Source organism: Dunckerocampus dactyliophorus, chromosome 4 (assembly GCF_027744805.1).
Source record: "Dunckerocampus dactyliophorus isolate RoL2022-P2 chromosome 4, RoL_Ddac_1.1, whole genome shotgun sequence".
NCBI lineage: Eukaryota > Metazoa > Chordata > Actinopteri > Syngnathiformes > Syngnathidae > Dunckerocampus > Dunckerocampus dactyliophorus.
Genome location: NC_072822.1, coordinates 34178707 through 34199089, shown reverse-complemented (window position 1 = coordinate 34199089; position 20383 = coordinate 34178707). Strand labels below are relative to the sequence as shown.

The 20383-nt window shown below is 41.1% G+C and overlaps 1 protein-coding gene across 3 annotated transcripts in view; it reads right to left on the bottom strand.

The window, feature by feature from the left end:
* Positions 1–20383, bottom strand: part of si:dkey-215k6.1 (transmembrane protein 132B) — a 225574-nt gene that overhangs the window by 15892 nt on the left and 189299 nt on the right. For all 3 annotated transcript variants that reach the window (XM_054773837.1, XM_054773836.1, XM_054773835.1), the window contains 6 exons: positions 6692–6897; positions 4528–4594; positions 4285–4416; positions 4041–4118; positions 1572–1634; positions 1299–1427 (listed from right to left, as the gene is read on the bottom strand). In XM_054773837.1, coding sequence (XP_054629812.1) covers positions 1299–1427; positions 1572–1634; positions 4041–4118; positions 4285–4416; positions 4528–4594; positions 6692–6897 — 675 coding nt within the window. The remainder of the gene's footprint in view (positions 1–1298; positions 1428–1571; positions 1635–4040; positions 4119–4284; positions 4417–4527; positions 4595–6691; positions 6898–20383) is intronic.

Here is a 20383-nt window from a genome sequence, read left to right as displayed (position 1 = left end):
CTTTTTTTGTGCATATTTTTTACACTTAAATGTTTCTGATCATCAAACAAATTTAAACATTACTTAATGACAACACAACTGAACACAAAATGCAGTTTTTAAATGAAACTTGTTATTATTAAGGGAGAAAAACAATCCAAACCTATATGGCCTGTGTTTAAAAGAACCGAAATACGGCAAAATATGGTAAGTATTACATGCTATGTGCCTGTTCCTACATGGTCACAGCATGTGTATAAAGCCATAAAACCCTGTGGGAGGTCTTTGGAGGTGTTTTAATAGCGGCCTAGATGTGTCCCATCACGTGCAGCAACGAGCTGTCTCTTTTTATCTGTTTTTACATCTTTAGAACGCACAACAAGAAAAAGACACGTGTGTTCATGTCTCACATAAGGTCTGTGGATGTGGATTCTTTCAATGTTTCAACTGGTCTTAACATTTGGAAAAACGCACCCATTAGAAACACTCCTGAACACGCCTGTTGGACTTGTCGGACTCGTTACATAATGTCGAATGCTCCGCGGCAGGCCTGTAGCCTCCATCATGTACTGTATGTACTGTAAGTGTAACTAATAAACTGACTCTGTATCGTTCTTGTGTGTCGTTGCTCGGTGTGCCTAATGAAGTGGTCAGTGAGTGTGAAGACGGGGAAGGACAGGTTTGTCTTTATCGCCGTCTTCCATCGTAATGAGCTGCTTGCTGTCTAATTAGCGCTTTGACAGACATGATAACAATGTGCAAGATAAAATAGGAGATGCGGGAACCTTATTATTTTTTATTTTTTTGTCCCCCTGTGAGGCTTGCTGTACTCGGCGAGGGAGACGATACAACACAAACGCACACACGCACACACAGAGAGTAGTTCCAAAGTGTTTGAAGGCAGGAGCACCTTGAAAAAGTGCCATGGCGTGGTGTTTCTATCAGCTGCCTTTCAGGCCCACAATGATAGAGGAGCACCTTGTCGCAGTAAAGCGGAGATATGTGCTGCAAAACGCCTGCGAGTTACACACTGCTAATTACAAAGTGATTATGCCGGAGAGATAAGCGCCATGACATGTTCACAGCACACAATTATGCTTTGGCTTCACTGATTACAACCTCAGGGGGGTTTTCATTCCAGAACAGCGTAACTTGTAGTCCATTAGTGTGTGTGTGTGTGTGTGTGTCACACAGCCAAAGGCATTGACGTTTCTCTATATTGTATTTAAAGTTATATTTGTACTAGAGTGGAACTTCTCAGGTTGAACACAATCCATCAAACCGCTGCCCGATGTTGCGTCGTGCGTGGCGTCGCCTACCTGTTTGGGCGCGTGCAGGAGGTCACTGGCCGTGGTGGTCAACTGTATCGCTTGGTAATTTCCAGGACTGGATGTCATGCTGAGTGACAAAGACGCAACCAGCTGGACTCCCAGGTCTGTGATGGTGACCTGTGCAGAGGTGGAACAACATCAGCCCCTTCCACATCTTCATTTGCTAACGTTTACGATCCTGGGCCTCCACCGGGGCACAAGTAGCTGACGAAAGTCATTTGTGTTGGTGGAAATGTTTAACCCTCAATTTGTGTCTGTTACCTTGTCGTCCAACACAGTCACTGTCTTCTCTGCAAGGATCGAGTCGGACAGAGCGGACAGCACCTGGAAAATACAACAAAACACAAAGCGGTCAACATAATATTTGGAAAGTCTGGAACGCCATGGCGAAAACAAAAAATAAATACTTTGGATCAGCACCTTCATAGAAACCCACTACCTGTTTATGTTTTACTTTTCTCAGTAACATTTAAGCTTTAAGGTGAAATTAAAGAAAATGTCCAACAAAAGTTAAACAAAATTCCTAAATTCTCAATTTAAGCCTAATCTAATCTAAACTATTCATGAAAGGAATTTCTTCCTGGGACCAGTTTTCACCCATTCAAGCATTTTCGTTGTACTCAGACAATCGGTAGTTTTTGTGTTAACCCTGCAAGGACAAAACATCACATGTGACATGACATGACATGACATGACATGACATGACATGACATGACATGACATAACATAAAACATAACATAAAACATAACATAACAAAAATTCCATAATGTAACACGACACACAACATAACACGACAAAACATGGGTACTTTTTGTGTTGACACTGTTAGGACAAATTCTGGAAAAAACAAAACAACAACAAAAACATCTTGGTGGAGGTAACGGTTGTGGTTTAACATTACGTTACATTACGTTAAACCACAATGTAACGTAACGTGACATGACACGACATGACATGACATGACATGACAACACCATAACAAAACACAAGATCACTTAACATAACATGAAATAAAATGACAGGACATAAAATGACAAAACATAACAATGTAACACAACACATAACACAACACGACAAAACATAAGATAACATAATATGACATTACATGACAAAACAAATCATAACATAACATAAAGTTACACAACACATAATGTAACATGACAAAACATAAGATAACATAGCATAAGATAACATGACAAAACATAACATGACATAGCATAAGATAACATAACATGACATAACCTTATGTAACACAACACATAACATAACATGACAAAACACAAGATAAGATATCAAAATAACAGGATATAACATGACAAAACAAAACATAAGATAACATAATGTAACATCACATAACATAAGATAACATAGCATAAGATAACATAACATAACATAACATCACAACATGGCATGACAAAACAAAACTAAACATAACATGACAAAACACAATATAAGATAACATAACATAGCATAAGACACAAAAATAACATGACATCATGTGATTAAACAAGACATATAACAATGTAACACAACACATAACATAACATGACAAAACATAACATGACATCACATAGCCCAAGATAACAACATAGGTGACATCACATGGCATCACAAAACAAACCATAAAATAAAATAACAAAACATACTATAATGTAACACAACACATAACATAACATGACAAAGCAAGATAACTTAACATCACATAGCATCAGATAACAACATAATATGACATAATATGACAAAACAGAAGATAACATAGCATAAGATAACATAGTATGACATGAAAAAAATCTAACATGATATGACATGACACAACAAAACAGAAGATAACATAGCGTAACACAACACATAAAATAACAAGACAAATCGTAAGATAACATGAGATAACATAACATAATAAAACAACATAACAACACGGCACGGCAAAACAAAATATAAAATAACATAACATAACATATCATAATGTAACACAACACATAACAAAACATGACATGACATAACATAGTATGAGATAACAACCTAGTATGACATGACATGACAAAACAAAACATAAAATAACATAACATAACATACCATAATGTAACACAACACATAACAAAACATGACATGACATAACATAGTATGAGATAACAAACTACTATGACATGACAAAACAAAACATAATATAACGTAACAAAACACAAAATACAACATGCCAAAACATCAGATAGCATACCATAAGATAAGATAACATAACATGACTAAACATAAGAAAACATAACATACCAAAACGTAACACAACACATAACAGGACAAAACCTAAGAAAACATAACATAGCATAAGATAACATGACGACGTCCAACAACAAGAAAGATGAGTGTGTTAGGGGCTGCAAAGGAACACGGAGGAGACACAGGTGGCGACAGATAGACAGTGATGGAGCTCAGGAGTCCGCCCGGCGACAGGGTGAGCGAGACGTGCGATTGGTGCACAAAGAAAAGTGAACAGAGGGGCACGGAATCAAATTCAATCCCAAACTAAAGCAAGGTAAAAACATGTGACAACTTCAGACATCAACTCCAGACATCAGGAGGAGGGGGTGACGGAAGGGGACGTGTGAATGCGGACACGAGGGACCAAATTGAAATGTCAAATTCCAAAATGACGTCTACTGGAGTCCCCGTGGGGGTGGTGGGGGTGAAGTCCCTCTGCTGGCTGCCAAACTAGAAGACCGTGGTGGTTTGGGTACCTGTATGGTGGTGATGCCCAGGTCGCGTCCCAGCAGGACTCTTCCGTCTATGAGCTTGGCGATGCGAGGGTCCTCCACCTGCAAAGACAACGCGTCATTAAGTACACAAGGGTATACAAGAAGACAAAAATGCTCACTTTGCAGGTGTTCATTCAACAATGTGTTTATTATCGTGCTGTTTTGTCATCCACATGTTGTATTGAGTACCTAATGCTGTGTCCCGGGGTTGCTCATGTGTGTCTACCTTGAGCTGATCCAGGACCAGGTGAGTGATGTCTGCCTGCCAGTCGGCACCCAGCATGTAGACCATCTCTCCCCCCGGGTCGGACGGCTCGGCGACAAAGTGAGTGAGGACCCTCACCAGGGCGTATTGGTACTGAAGGGGCCAAGAAGGAGGTCAGATGAAATTAGGATTACTGTAGATGTCCAATAAAACAGCAGTCCTTCAGGGGTTGCTTGCTAGATATGAGACGCAATCACATCAAACCTGCAGGGTGCAGCCTTTGCCCCCCCTCCTCTCGTCGTCCTCGTCGTCTTCGCTGTCTCTGGTGGGCCTGCAGAGAGAGACGGCGACGGGCTTAATTACGCCTCGCTTTTAATCCCCCGCATTGAGAGCGTGTGTAAGCTCTGCTGCGGGTCACACCCGCGGTCCGACGCGTTTTTAATCCACCGCTGCTACGAATCACAGCCTTCTTTCACCAATTGCAAATGCAACAAAAGACGCAGTGACATCAACAATCCGACACATTTAAGTACACTGTGAGAGTACTGAGGAGATCAGTTCAGCGAGCGTCAAAAGGATTACTGAACTGGAATAAGAGGAAGAATGTAGACAGGAAGTCAGCTCACTCGTTAGCAAAGTTAGCCCATGCTGCATCTCAATTGGCGCTCTTGCGTACTTACACTTAGTCTTTTAAGTGCTTTTAAGTGTGCTCAAGCTGAGAAGTACAGCAAAACGTACGGCGAATGTCTTTTTTTTTTATCCGATTCATCGATTAGTCAAAAAAAAAATGAGTTAGTTGCAGCACCAGTGTGGTTGTGAGTAGGCATAGGAGAAAGAGGAAAAGGAGAAAAAGAGGGAGAAGGAAGAGAAGAAGGAGAAGGAGAAAAAGAAAGAGGAGGATGGAGAAAGAAGAAGAAGGAAAATAAGAAGATGAAGAAGAAAAAGAAGAAGGATGCCAGGAAGACGAGTGAGGAAAAGGAGGAAAAGAAGGAGAAAGAGGAGGCAAAGAAGATGAAGGAGAAGAAGAAAAAGATGGTTGAAAAACAGAAAGAGAAGGAGGGGGAAAAGAAGAAGATAAAGTAGAAGAAAAAGAAGAGGAGGCAAAGGAGACAAAGGAGGAAAAGGACAAGGAAAAAAAGGAGGGCAGAAAAGAAGAAGATGAAGAATACGGAGAAGAAGAAGGAAAAGATAAGGAGAAGAAGGAGGCAAATAAAACAAAGGAAAAGAAAAAAAGGACGAAAAAGAAGGAGAAGAAAAAGAAAAAGATAAGGAGGAGGAGGCAAACAGGGCAAAGGAGGAGAAGAATGAAAAGGAGAAGACGCAAAACAAGGAGAGGAAATTGGGTAGAAAAAGGTGAAGAAGGTGAAGAAGAAGAAGGAAAAGGAGGAGCAGGAGAAGGAGAGAAAAGGAGGAGGAGAAAAAGGAAAAGAAGAAGGAAAAGGAAAGAGGAAAAGAAGAATGAGGAGAATGCGAAAGGAAAATGAGAAGAAGATTGAGAAAATGGAGGAGGTGGAGGATGAGATGGAGAAGGGGGAGAAAGAGGACAAGAAGACAAAGTTGGAGAAGAAGAAGGAGGAGGGGAAGGTGAAGGGAAAGGGGATGAAGAACAAGGTGAGAGGAGGAGAAGGAGAAAAAGGAAAAGAATAAGATGAAAAGGAGGAGAAGAAGGAGGACAAGAAAGGGGAGGAGGAAAAATGATGAAAGTAAAGGAGAAGAAGGCAACGAGTTGGAAATGGTGGAGATTGGGGAGGAAAAGATAAAAAAAGTGAAGAAGAAGAAGGAAAAGGAGGAGCAGGAGGAGGTGGAGGAGGTTAAGATGGAGAAGAAGGAGAATGAGGAGAAGAAGACAAAGATGGAGAAGAAGGAGAAGGGAAAGGTAAAGAAGAAGAAGGAGCAGGGACAGGAGCAAAAGAAGAAGAGGGAGCTGAAGAAAAAGGTGAAGGAGGAGGAGGAGAAGAAGGAGGAAAGGAAAGAGAAGGTGGAAGAGAAAGAGAAGAAAAAGAAGGTGAAGGAGAAGGAAGTCAAAGAGATGAAGAAGGAGAACTAGGAGATGGAGGAGATTGGGGAGGAACAGATGAAGAAAGAGAAGAATCAGGAAAAAGAGGAGGAGGAGAAAGACAGAGGAGACAAAGGAAAAGGAGGATAAGACGGAGGAAAAGAAGAATGAGGAGAATGGGAAAGGAAAATGAGAAAAAGGTTAAGAAAACTGAGGAGCAGGAGGAGATGGAGGAGAATAAGGAGAAGAAGACAAAGATGGAGAATAAGGAGGAGGGAGAGGTGATGAAGAAGGAGGAGCAGGAACAGGAGCCACATAAGGAGGAGAGGAAGTAAAATAGGCGGCTACAAAGAAGAAAAAGAAGAAGGTAAGGAAGAGGAGGAACAGGCTCGTTCTCCGTCTTAAGGGATGTCAGGTGAAGGTGGTTCTTACCTCCTGTTGGCGGCGATGGGGACGCGCCACCCTTTCACCTGGCTGAGCTCGGTGTCGGACACGTCGATCTGCAGCGGCAGCTTGGGCACCCACACGGTGAGCCGCAGCTGGGCGGACAGGTGCATGTACGTGAAATTCACTGCCAGCCGCTGGCGCCCGCGCATTTCCTTGCCGTTGACCAACACCTGGTCGCAGTTTGGAGACACCTGTGGAAGAAGGAGAGGTTAGGCTAGGACAACTCAAGTCTTGGTCTTACGAGGACGTGGCAGACATAAAGCCTTTATTGTGAAAGGAACATCCATCTTTTGTTAATATAGGCATACTCACGAAGGCCATGTACGCCAATCAAAGAAAAATAATGAAAAGAATAAAATATGCATAATTCCATTACATTCTGTTCACCTCACATCACTTCACTCAATTCAAACAAAACAGATAAGAAAAAATACTATAAATTTTAATATTACAATAGCATATGCATGAGGAAAAAAAGATTTCAATTTGATGATAAAATATAACAAAATAACGCAAAATTAAATAAAATGTCTTCTAATTGTTTAAGAGACAAGACAAACAGACCAGTCAAAAGTATGGGGACACTTTCCCATTCGACAGCAAGAGCAAGTGTGTCTAAACTTTTGACTGGCACCAAAAATTGATCAGAATACAGCCCGCCACAAATAAATTTGGACTGCCACAAAGAAATTTGACACCACCCGTTCGCACTCGCACATAAACACATAAGAAGATGTAGCAGGAGGGTATCATGTCGCGACATGATGCTGGCTTTCAAAAAAGCGGCTCGCGACAAATCTAGGAAAGAGACTTTTGACAACTCTGCCCGTGTCGCTCTTCTCAACGAGCAGCGAGCGTTGCTGTGGCCCCCCCGACAGGCGGCTACACCTTGTTTGTGACATGAAAACAAACCAGACATAAATAAGCGACATAAGAAAGTTAATTTGTAGCTCGAAACGCATTTGCTTGGCTTTTCATGATTGCAAATTGCAGTCCTGTGGGGAAACACTGGAAGGAACTGGCAGCAACAGCAAACTACTGACCGACTCTACAGCGCCTCTGCTGCCGGCTGCCAGGTACTGCACCTCATTTGCTTCATTCATCACATTCAAGGATGTATTCTTTCTCCGTCGTGCTAGAGAAGCATCTCTGTTTCAATGAAATGAAGTGCAAAATGTGTTTGGACATGGGATTACCATGCTTGTGTGTCACACTGTGGACACACACACACACACACACACACACACACACACACACACACACACACACACACCCTGACAGGCAGAACAAAGCAAATCCAGGATTTAGTCACTTCCATTTTCAGCCTCGCCTCCTGTCCAGAGTGTGTGACTGATGTAGCTGACGACACATCATCATCATCACCACAACATCGTCGGCTCGCGTGTCATTGCGTGTTCTCGCTGTGCTCATAAAGGTATGCTTGCAAACACACTGCACTTCTAGTAGCTACAGTACGGTATACCGATGCTGGAATTGATACGGTTTGAAAGTGCTTTTTGTAAGCTCTAATGGAGGATGACATGTGTTTCTAGAGGTCCAGGTTTCATTTTAAAATGTGTAGAGAAGCCTGGTTTATTCCGGGGCTTCATAAAAACCAGGACCTGCAACTTGAAAAAGGAGGGCTTGAGCGCTTGTTCACTCAAAAGTGGAACAAACAAGTGTGGTTCTCATGTTTGGTGCCCATAAATCAACTCTAAGGACACATATCACTGTTAGCACGTTGTTAAAAAGTCACTTTTGCAAAATAGGGGACCTTTAACTAGGTTTTGATTGTAAAGACCGAAAATCAAGTACCTGCAGACAGAAACAAATACTTGTTGTCGCCAAGTTTTATTGATTATTAACTAATTAATTATAACTAATTATTCAACTATTGTTGATATGGTAGCGTTTTCTGAAACAGGTGAGGTTGAGATGATGTCTAGAGGTTTGAGATGTGTAGTGAAGCCTGTTTTTCTGCGACTCCATAAAAATCAGCAAATATGTTTTGTCACCGACTATGGTTGATGTGATAGCTTTTTGTGAAACCGTTTGAGATGAATTTTAGAGGTTCAAGTTTTGTTGTAAGATGTACAGCAAAGCCTGTTTTTTTTCTGTGACTCCATAAAAATTTAAAAAATACTTGTCACCAAACTTTGTTTATATGAAAGCTTTTTGTGAAACAAGTGGGGATGAAATGATTGTCAGACCTCTGAGTTTTGTTTTGAGATGTGTAGCGAAGCCTGTTTTTTTTTCTGTGACTTCATAACAATCAAAAAATACTTGTCATTTCCAATTTTTGTTCATATGCTAGCTTTTTGTGAAAGAAGTGAGAGGTTGAGATGATTTTTAGAGCTCCGGGTTTTGTTTTAAGATGTGTAGTGAAGCCTGTTTTTGTTTCTGTGACTCCACAAAAAACACCAAATACTTGAAGTGAAGTTGAGATGATTTTTTTAGAGCTGCGGGTTTTGTTTTAAGGTGTGTAGCAAAGCCTGTGACTTTGTAAAATTCTGTAAAAATACTTGTTGTCATAAACATGTACTAGCTTTTTGTGAAACAAGTGAGGTTGACATGATTTTTAGAGCTCCGGGTTTTGTTTTCAGATGCATAGCAAAGACTGTTTTTACTGTAAATCCATAAAAAACAGCAAAGTTTTGTCATCAACAACTATTGTTACTATAATAGATTTTTGTGAAACAAATGAAGTTGAGATGACTTTTAGAGCTGCAGGTTTTGTTTAAGGTGTGTAGCGAAGCCTGTGACTTCATAAAATTCAGAAAAAATACTTGCCGTCATAAACCTTTGTTGATATGCTAGCTTTCTGTGAAACAAGTGAGGTTGACATGATTTTTACAGCCCCAGGGTTTGTTTTCAGATGCGTAGCGAAGCCTGATTTTGCTGTAAATCCATAAAAAACAGCAAATATTTGTTGTCACCAGCATTTGTTGATATTATAGCTTTTTGTGAAATAATTGAGGACGAGATGATTTTTAGAGCTTCGAGTTTTGTTTTCAGATATGTAGTGAAGCCTGCTTTTTCTGTGGCTTCATAAAAAATGGGCGTTTGAGCACCTTTTCTATCAAACGTGGAGCTCAGAGCGTCACTAAAACAAAAGACCTACTAGTCCATCTAATAGTTTAGTTTTCACCCTCACACACACACACACACACGCACACACACACACACACACACACACACACACACACACACACAGTCAATTTCAGAGGGCCAAGTGAGAGATCCACAATCACTTCAACCCCCAAAAACTACACAGAGAGTAAGTGAACAAGTGTATTGAAGTTTTTCTGAGCAGCAAACAGCTGAGTTGGAGCTTTGAGGACACTGAAGAATGGATTTAATCTGTGCGGTTCGCCACAAAGACAGCAGCGAGCCGGCTCGAAATTGAGTCGACACGTCGGAGAAGTGGAGGCAAAAGAGCGGCGTGCGGCACGGGGAAATAAAAGCGCCGGCCTCAGCATTTAAAGAAAGTTTGCAGCCGCTTTTCCAGGTGTGTTTGATGAAGTTTTTTTTCCCTTGTTTTCTTTAAAAAGCAGAAGATTTTGTTGTGGAAACATTTTTAGGACTTTTCATGCAAACGCAGACTTGAGGAGTTATTTTTTTGTGTTTAAAAATGTGATGGGGGCGGGGGGGGGGGGGGGGGGGGGGGGGTGGTACTTGCATGGACAAGTTTCTCACAGCCTGATTTGAAATAGAAAGCTACAATAAGTCACAAATGACGTATAATTTCACACATGTGGGCTGAATCCCTCCAATTAGCTTCATGCTATTTTGAATCTAATGATAGATAGCATACATCACAGCTTATACTGGACCCTTCATCAGGTACACAGCCTCCAACCGACATAAAAAACAGGGTGTTCTTTATTTTTATCATTTGGTCACTAAACATACTGTTAAATTAAATCCATTAAATTCAACCACATGTTTTTAGTATACCATCAGCGTTAACAGTGATATTTAAAAAAAAATAAAATTTAATAAAATCAGCTCACTTTATTCAATTCAATCAACTATTTTAAACTCACAAAGTTCACAGTACACAGAACATAATTATTATTATCATATGATATATATTATAAATATTATTTCAATTAAATTGGAAAAAAAACATATCATTTCATTTAATAATGAATCTAAAAATAGGAATTCAATGATAAAATAAAATAAAATAAAATAAAATAAAATAAAATAAAATGTCCCTGAATCTCCTTGTGTGGAATGTATGTGATGTAAAGCACGTGCGAAAGTAAAAAAAAAAATAAAATCTTAATAAAAAAACATATAAATATATGAAATATTTAAAAAATGTAAAAATATTGCACTCTTTCAATTTTGTTATATATATATATATATATATATATATATACACCTATATACATATATTATTATTATAGCTATTACTAATATTACATAATACATAAAAACTTTATATCGTTTATTACATATATCTATACCGCTTCTTCCTCATTAGGGTCACGGCGGTATGCTGGAGCCTATCCCAGCTGACTTCGGGCGACACCCTGGACTGGTGGCCAGCCAATGGCAGGGCACATATAGACAAACAAGCATTCACACTCACATTCATACCTACGGACAATTTAGAGTCGCCAATTAACCTCACCTGCATGTTTTTGGGAATGTGGGAGGAAACCGGAGTGCCAGGAGAAAACCCACACACACACGGGGACAACATGCAAACTCCACACAGAAATGCCCAGGGGAGAATCGGACCCAGGTCTTCCCGATCTCCAGGCTGTTACTGTGTTGGCCAACGTGCTAACCACTAGACCACCGTGCGGCCCTACTTCATATATAATTTTTTTAAATGAGAAAGAATACCAAAACATATTTAAAATATATGAAGTATCCTAAAATGTAGGAATACAACGATATAAAAACTCAATCAAACATAATATAAGATATTTTAAAAAATCACAATGAAAAATCATATTAAGTCAATTAATATCATATAAAATAAAATACTGGGTGAAGTAAATGAGGGAAAATTGGAAATGTCTCAGAAGCCCCGGCATGGTTGGAATGCTTTTAAAGCAAGTGAGGAAGTGAAAAAAATGAAAATGAATGAATGAAAAACTCAAAAATAGTAAAATGATATAAAGCCTACTTTGAAGACCTGCGACTGTGCTTCACAATGGCCATGGAGGTCATTGGTGACGACCCCATACCGATGGTGTCAGAGCAAGCCGCCAAAAGCCTGGACGGATGGTACAATGCAAGCCTCAGGGACAAAGAGCAAGTGCAGGTATTAAGGCAGGACATCACCACCAGTCTGGACACCATCAACAAGACAATGCTGCCAGGGAACCTTAAACTCTGGTGCCTACAGTTTGGACTTCTCCCTAGGGTAATGTGGCCACTCACAATCTATGAGGTCCCGATAACAACGGTGGAAAAGATGGAGCGAAGCATAACGTCGTATGTGAAAAAGCGGCTCGGGGTCCCACGCTGTCGGACCAACATCAGCATCTACGGTCCTTGAATTACCTACCAAGAGCCGCACCGAAGAGGACAAGTTCTCAGGCTTGATCACCCTGGAATTGGCCGCCTTTGATGAGGCCGTCTAGTGTTGAAAGGCCGAAACGTCCGCTGATTCAAAGGAACTCCACCGATGATGTGTCCCAAAATGTACACACAGACAAAGTTCCCACGCCACTACTGTTTTTGTTTTTTTCAAGCCATACCTGAAGGTTTTTTTTGCTGCAATAAGGGTGATATAAAATACATATTCTGGGCTGTTTGTAAAGCCCAAATTGCATGTTATATATAAACACAGCATATAAGAATAATCCCTCGAAGAGGCACACAGCGGCATATATGAGCAGCCCAGCAGGCTAAAGTGCAGTCAGATTTTCAGGCGACTTTTTCCTTTTTCCACCAAACGTTTGGTCTCAAATGTCCCGAAACACAATAAGACACTCTCTCGCCCATTTAGCCTCAATCTCCTCGGGCTGAGTCGTTTCTAAGAATCCATATTTATCTCCCTCCTCGCTAAGAGATGTGAGTCCCACGTGTGTGCTTCCTCATCCGTCTCTCTCGCTCACTTCTCATCTGGCCAGATTTCCCCCCCTCTCTGCCCGTTCCGCCTGCTCCCAGCCTGGGGGGAATCCAATCCATCAGACTTTTGGGGAGGCCATTATCCAATCAGGGCCCACTCGGCTGACAGGGGCGGGCCCCCGAGGGGGGCAAGCTAACACACTCTGTGATGGGATTAGACCTCCCACCTGTCCGTCATGTGAGTCTGGGAGAGGCCGCGCCGGGCCAATCGCCTTTAAGCGTGGCTCCACATGACCGCCGCTTCATATTACGCTTTTCCCATCAAAGAATGGAAGCGCATTTACATTTTAACATGAGCAGGGCTTGACTTCTTTTTACACTTGCAAAACGTGAGACAATTGAAGGTGCGTTCAATCACCTTGACTTGGCAACTTTGTCGTTAACGTCAACACTGAGGGTTTTGTTGTATTTAAATGCTGGTATCAACATAGCTTAGCTTCTTTTTGCACTTGTATGACAGGTAGCAACGGGGAAAAATGAGCTGCGAGACGCGAAAGCATGCGGTTGTCATCTTACTCTTTGGAAATTTGGACTTTATGAGCAGTGGTTACATTTTTTATACACTTTTATGGCAGCTAAGGATGTTAAAACGTGACTTCAAACATTTCTTTTAAGCTTTTAGGGCACGGATCCACCGTTTGACACAGGAACAGACTATTTCCTGCAACATTTGTAGTGGTTAACATCTTGTTATGCTCGCATAAGAGTCAGAAATGCTGAAATAAATGAGAATTTCTGCAGAGCAAAAGGTGGTGGAGTGTTTTGTTGTGCTTTCACATTGCAATGTTAGCAGAGGTTGACTTCTTTTTACACTTTTATGGCAGTCAAGGATGTTAAAACAACCATAGTTTGACACTGGAAGAGGCTATTTCCTACAATATTAGCAGAGGTTAACTACTTTTTACGCTTGCATAAGACTCAGCAATGCTGGAAAAAAAAGGCGAAAGGCGGTGGAGTGTATTGTTGTGCTTTCACATTGCAGTGTTAGCTGTGGTTCCCTTCTTTTTACACTTGACAGTGGAACAGACTATTTCCAGTGTCCATGATTTGGACATGCAGGCCACGGGAGGGAGGCGTATTCATTTTTTGAGCTTCCACGGTAAAATAAATTCCTGGTCTTGCACAGGCGGCATAAAAGTTGCGCAGCCTTTAAAAAGTACATTGATGCACTTTAATACGTTTGTGGTCACACACTCGATAGGAGGATTGTGCTGCACTGTTGCCTCTTGGGAACACACTGCAACTATTATAACAACACCCCCCCCCCCCCCCCCCCCCCACACACACACACACACACACACACTTTTTCTATTGTATGTAAGCCTAAAAAAATACAATCTGTGTGTTTTTTTTGCAACATCTTAGCTTCAAACACCTCCTCTTTTAGGCTCTTTGTCAGACCCGTCTAGTGGGCTTAAATAAAAGGTGTGTGTGTGTGTGTCCTTTTGAGGCCCTGTGTGAATTAGCAGCCTTATTAGCATAGGGATATAAGTCAACACTGGCCCCAATATGTCTGTTTGCATGGCCTCACTCTGTCTGTGTGTGTGCTATTCGTAACTTTGCATATTTAACTTTGTTTGTATTTGTCAGGCAGCGTTATTTCAATAAAACGTCTTCAGCAGTAGCAAATAAGCAAACGCATCCTCCCCAGACCATATATGGACTTCCTGCCCTCTGCTACACATTACGATAATGGTTTTTGCACCATTTCCATGAATTAGTCAGCTAATAAGATACGTAGTAAAGGTGTGCTGGCCTTGGGGGAGGTCTGCATCCTTCTAGGTAAGTACTAGCTGCCAATAGGTAAGGTTGGAGGTGACTTTCTTCTCCCCCCATTAGTGGCTACGAAGCAGGAAGGAGCCACACATACACGCTGTCCGTACTTTTTGTCACTTTTATCAAGCGTGTGGCCTTGGGGGAGGTCTGCCATTGTGGTTATGAGCAGGGAGTGTTGTTTCCTCTCCTGGTAGATCTGGCACGGAGGCAGCAAAAAAACATGGCGAGCTCTCCCGTCCCCAGCAGTAGTGGCGGCGACGTAATGAGCTGAGACAGTCGAGTTTATTATTTGCTCAGCCGAGCAAATCCTGCCGGTAATTACCTGCCGGGTGCGCCGTGCCCTCTCCGTTTGACACGCTTTCATGACGCCACCGCGGCGCCGGCTTTGAGTGGCTGTCCTAATATTGACAATTAAAATTGGGTGTTTTGTTGATCTTATGTCCCAACAACAGTAGGCTTCTTTTTACACTTTAAGTTAAAACCAGGTGTTTTATTTATCTTTTGTCCAGTTATTGACAGTTAAAACGGAGTATTTTATTGATTTTATGTCCTGATATTGACAGCAGTTCACTTCTTTTTACACTTGAAGTTAAAACTGAGTGTTTTATTGATTTTATGTGCTAATATTGATAGCAAAAACTGAGTGTTTTATTGATCTTATGTCCCAATATTGACAACAGTAGGCTTCTTTTTACACTTTAAGTTAAAACCAGGTGTTTTATTTATCTTTTGTCCAGTTATTGACAGTTAAAACGGAGTATTTTATTGATTTTATGTCCTGATATTGACAGCAGTTCACTTCTTTTTACACTTGAAGTTAAAACTGTGTTTTATTGATTTTATGTGCTAATCTTGACAGTTAAAACTGAACGTTTTATTGATTTTGCATCCTAATATTGACGGTGGTTCACTTCTTTTTACACTTGAAGTGAAAAATATGTGTTTTATTTATTTTATGTCCTAATATCGGTAGTTAAAAATTAATTTTTATTGATTTTATGACCTAGTATTGACAGTGTTTCACTTCTTTTTTACACTTGCATTTGAAACTGAGTATTTTACTGATTTTATGTCCTAATATTGATAGTTAAAACTGAATTGTTGTTGATGTTATGACCTAATCTTGAGAGCGTTTCACTCCTTTTTACACTTGCAGTTCAAACTGTTTTATTGATTTTAGGTCCTAATATTAACAGTTAAAACAATTTTTTTTGTAATTTTCTGTCCTAATATGGACAGTGTTTCACTTCTTTTTACACTTGAAATGAAAAATGAGTGTTTTATTGATTTGACGTCCTAGCATTGATAGCTAAAACTGAATTTGTAATGATTTTTATGTCCTAATATTGACAGCTGTTCATTTCCTTTTACACTTGAAGTTAAAACTGTGTTTTATTGATTTTATGTCATAATATTGACAGTGGTTCACTTCTATTTCCACTTGAAGGGAAAAATTTGTGTTTTATTGATTTTATCTGAATACTAGGAGGGTTTAACTTTTTTTTGCACTGGAATTTAAGGCCGAGTGTGGTATTGTTTTTACGCCGTCATTCTGACAGCGCATCCCTTCTTTTTCCACTTGAAGTTAGCTTTTCATTGTGTCTATGTCCTTGTTTTCTATGTCCTTGTGTTTAACTTGAACTTTTTACGCTTGTGTGAGCTTCCTAAAGCTTCTACGGTGGCCACAGTTGGACCCCGGAAAAGATTATTTCTATTCCCGTGGGTTTTCCTATGAATTGCTGCTATGTTCAGAAATGTTCAGATGTCACATGACCACATTGACGCTGCATTGACAGTCGGGCGCGTTGCAGTCTTTTAAAAGTGCACTTTGTCCACGGTCGCCTCCTGCGCTCAAAAACCTCCGGGAGGCGGAACAAAGTCACCGCCTTGAAGAGGAAGTATGAGGGAGAAGTCACGCCAACACTTTCCCGTCAGAAATGCGGCCTCCTGTCGCATAAAACAACACGTTCAGCAAAACAATACAAATATGATATATTATATTTCACATAAGACTTGTCATGGGGGATTAGGAGGCTTCCTTTTCACTCTCACTCCACTTTTTTTAGGGGCGGGGAAACATGCATATAAAGTGATCATTACCGGCCCAGTCAGCACACACACACACTTTCCAAGGACACTCTTTGTGCGCACGCCTGTGTGTGTGTGTGTGTGTGTGTGTGTGTGCACATTAAAGATCACGCATGACCGTGTCAAACCGAGCGAGTGCTTTATTAAATGTCGTGCAGATCAATTCTTAATCATCTGAACACATGTACAAACATTTCTCTTAACGCACACACTTCATCAAATTCAATTACGAGCGACAACAGGCTGGAAAAGACGAGTAATTACTGGTCACTCGGATGCGCAAGGACACTTTGCAGTGTTCCCCGCCGCCACAGATACATCTGTACCACCACAGATACATTTTTATTTTTGTTATTTCGATTTGGAGCTACCATATGAACACATCATAACGGGGCTGCTTGTCGTACAGTAGGTGGCGTCGTAACTCTGCTGCTTAACACACCTCACGCGCACCTGTGAGCGAGTATCCAGACCACCTCCAGGATGTTTTTGGTCTTGTCGGACAGTTTTGAAAACTCTCACATGAACGCGCGTATTGCTCCTCTCAACGAGCAGCGGGTCCCTCGGTCTAAAAGCGAGGCTTCGTGACATTTGAAAAAAAAAAAATTTAAAAAACACACCCAAAGAAATCCAAAAACAAGAAAGTTGATTTGTATTTTTAAGCATATTTGTTTGGCTTTTTTTTTTGTGCTCACTTTTTGTCGCTGTGAAAAAATAACATCAACACGCCCGACTATGACGTCATTTAGAGCAGGGGTGGCCTTTTGGGCTGTTTTGGCCCGCCGGACATTCTAAAAATTTAACAAGAAAAAAAAACAGCAAAAAAATGACAAATCTGTAGAGATTTTACAGGAATAACGTCAAAATATTAAGAGAAAAGAAGTTCTAATCTAACGACAAAAAGTTTACAAAAATAATGTCATGTTATGAGGAAAAATCATGTAATTTTAGTAGAAAACAAAAAATTAAAACAAAAAGAAAAATCTGCAGTAATTATACAAAAAAGTGAAACTATAAATACAAAAAAGTTGTAATCTTACAAGAAAAAGTCATAAATTTTCATGAGGAAAAATAACATCATTGTAGTAGCATGAAGCTGAAATATGAACTCATTCAATCCCAGGCATTTTCCAAAAGACAACCCCTTCAGACGATTTTGGCTGAACTTCGAAGGCACACAGAATATTGTGTTCTATGGCTATATATGACAAAAGAAACATTACACTCCCAACTTTCATCAGAAATTAAAAGTTTGTTTCTACCATTTTCAGTTCTTTAGTAATGAGCAGTAGAACATAGGTAAGTTTCTAGAAAATATCAGTTCCTAACTAAAAAAAGGGAGAAAACCAGCTTTTTGTAAAAAGATACATTTCAAGCTTAACTTTCACTTTGAGACAAATATTTTCTGCTTTTGTGACAGCACAAATATCTAAACAACTATACCAACATAAACAACACAAAAAAGGGTTGTTTGTTGTTTTACATCAAAATAACAATTTATTTACAAATGTAACACCGTGAACTATTTACAGTTTTCACATTTGGTACTGAACTATATGCGTGCATGTGTGTGCACGCGTGTGTGTGTGTGTGTGTGTGTGTGCATGCGTTAAAATTTCCATACAATGCGTAACCTTCTGCATGCTACACTCCTCCACGCTCTCTCACTTCCTCCTTCCTGTCATGTGTGTTTTGTCCGTCCACATGATCTCTGCGGAGCTCTTATCAAATGCACTTCTGCCAACTTATGGCCGTTTTTATGGCTTAAAAGTGCTCCGAATCAAATCTATTAGTGGGGGGTTGCGTCATCACCTATTTGTGCCTCTTGCGCACAAAAACGTAAAAGGGATCGGTTATTCTGTATTTATTATATCTGGCGATTTCAACCACTGTAACCTCAGGACTGTCCTCCCCAAATATTACCAGCATGTAAGCTTTCCCACGAGGGAAAATAACATCCTGGACCAAGTCTACTGCAACATGAAAGGTGCTTTGAAGGCTGTTCCAAGACCCCACTTTGGAAAGGCCGACCACATCTCTATATTCCTTTATCCAACGTACAGACAACTTCTTAAAAAAGCTCCCCCTGTACGTACAGCAGTTAAAGTGTGGAATGAAGAAACTGATCAAGTACTTCAGGACTGCTTTGGCTGCACAAACTGGGATGTGTTTAAAACTGCAGCGGGGAGGGAAGATTGTACTGTTGATTTGGATGAATATGCTTCTGCTGTTACTGGCTACATTAGCACATGCATAGAGACTGTTACCACCACCAAGTATTACAGAAAATACCCTAACCAAAAACAGTGGATGAACTGTGATGTAAGGGCTAAGCTACGTGCTCGTTCGACTGCATTTGTCATGGGCACCGCTGATGACTACAAAAAGGCCAGATATGACCTGAGGAGGTCCATACGAGAGGCCAAAAGACAGTACAGACAGAAGCTGGAGGGCTACTATTCCACCTCAGACCCTCGGCGCATGTGGGCGGGGCTCCAGCACATCACAGACTATCGACAGCAGAGTAGCGTAGCCACGTCCAGCCATACCACACTTCCAGATGAGCTGAACGAGTTCTATGCCCGCTTTGACACCCAAACTCCTGATGAGCAGAGAGGGTGGCTGAACCTGGGGAGCACACAGGACTCACCTCTCATGGTGACATCAGCTGATGTGCGCAGGGTTCTGAACAAAACAAACCCACGAAAAGCAGCAGGGCCAGACAACATCTCAGGACGTGCACTTCGGGTTTGCTCATCAGAGCTAGCTGATGTGCTTGCTGACATATTTAACCTGTCGCTTGCACAAGCATCTGTATCGACCTGCTTTAAGTCCACCACCATAGTGCCCGTACCCAAGAAGAGCAACGTGACCTGCTTGAATGACTATCGCCCTATAGCACTCACTCCTATTGTTATGAAGTGCTTTGAAAGAATAGTCATGACCCACATCAAAAAGAGCATCCCGGCCACTGTGTACCCTCTACAGTTTGTATATCACCAGATCCGGTCCACGGATGATGCAGTCAACACTGCCATCCACACAGCCCTTTCTCACCTACAGGGCCAGGACACATATGTCAGAATGCTATTTATAGACTATAGCTCTGCTTTTAATACAGTCAGCCCCCACAAACTCACAAATAAGCTCCTCACACTTGGCCTGTCTCCCTCCCTCTGTAACTGGGTGTTTAACTTTCTAACAGGCAGGCCCCAGTCAGTCAGAGTCCACAATCGCACATCCAGCTCAAGAATTGTGAGCACTGGGACCCCACAGGGGTGTGTGCTGAGTCCGCTCCTCTACACGCTCTTCACCTACGATTGCGTGGCCTCCCAGAACAACACCAGCATCATTAAATTTGCGGATGACACTACAGTCATCGGACTGATCACTGGTGGTGTTGAAACGTCATACAGAAGAGAGGTGGCGGACCTCATAGCTTGGTGTCGTGATAACAATCTCCTTCTCAATACAGATAAGACTAAAGAGATGATCATCGACCCAAGAACAAGGGAAAAGGAGCCACATAGTCCCCTGTTTATTGATGAGACTGAGGTGGAGAGGGTGAAAACCTTCAAGTTCCTTGGCACACACATCAGCGAGGACCTCACCTGGTCTCACAACACCCAACAAATTATGAAGAAGTCCCAAAGGAGACTGTACTTCCTGAGAAGACTGAGGAAATTTGGCATGCCCACCACAATCCTGAGTTGCTTC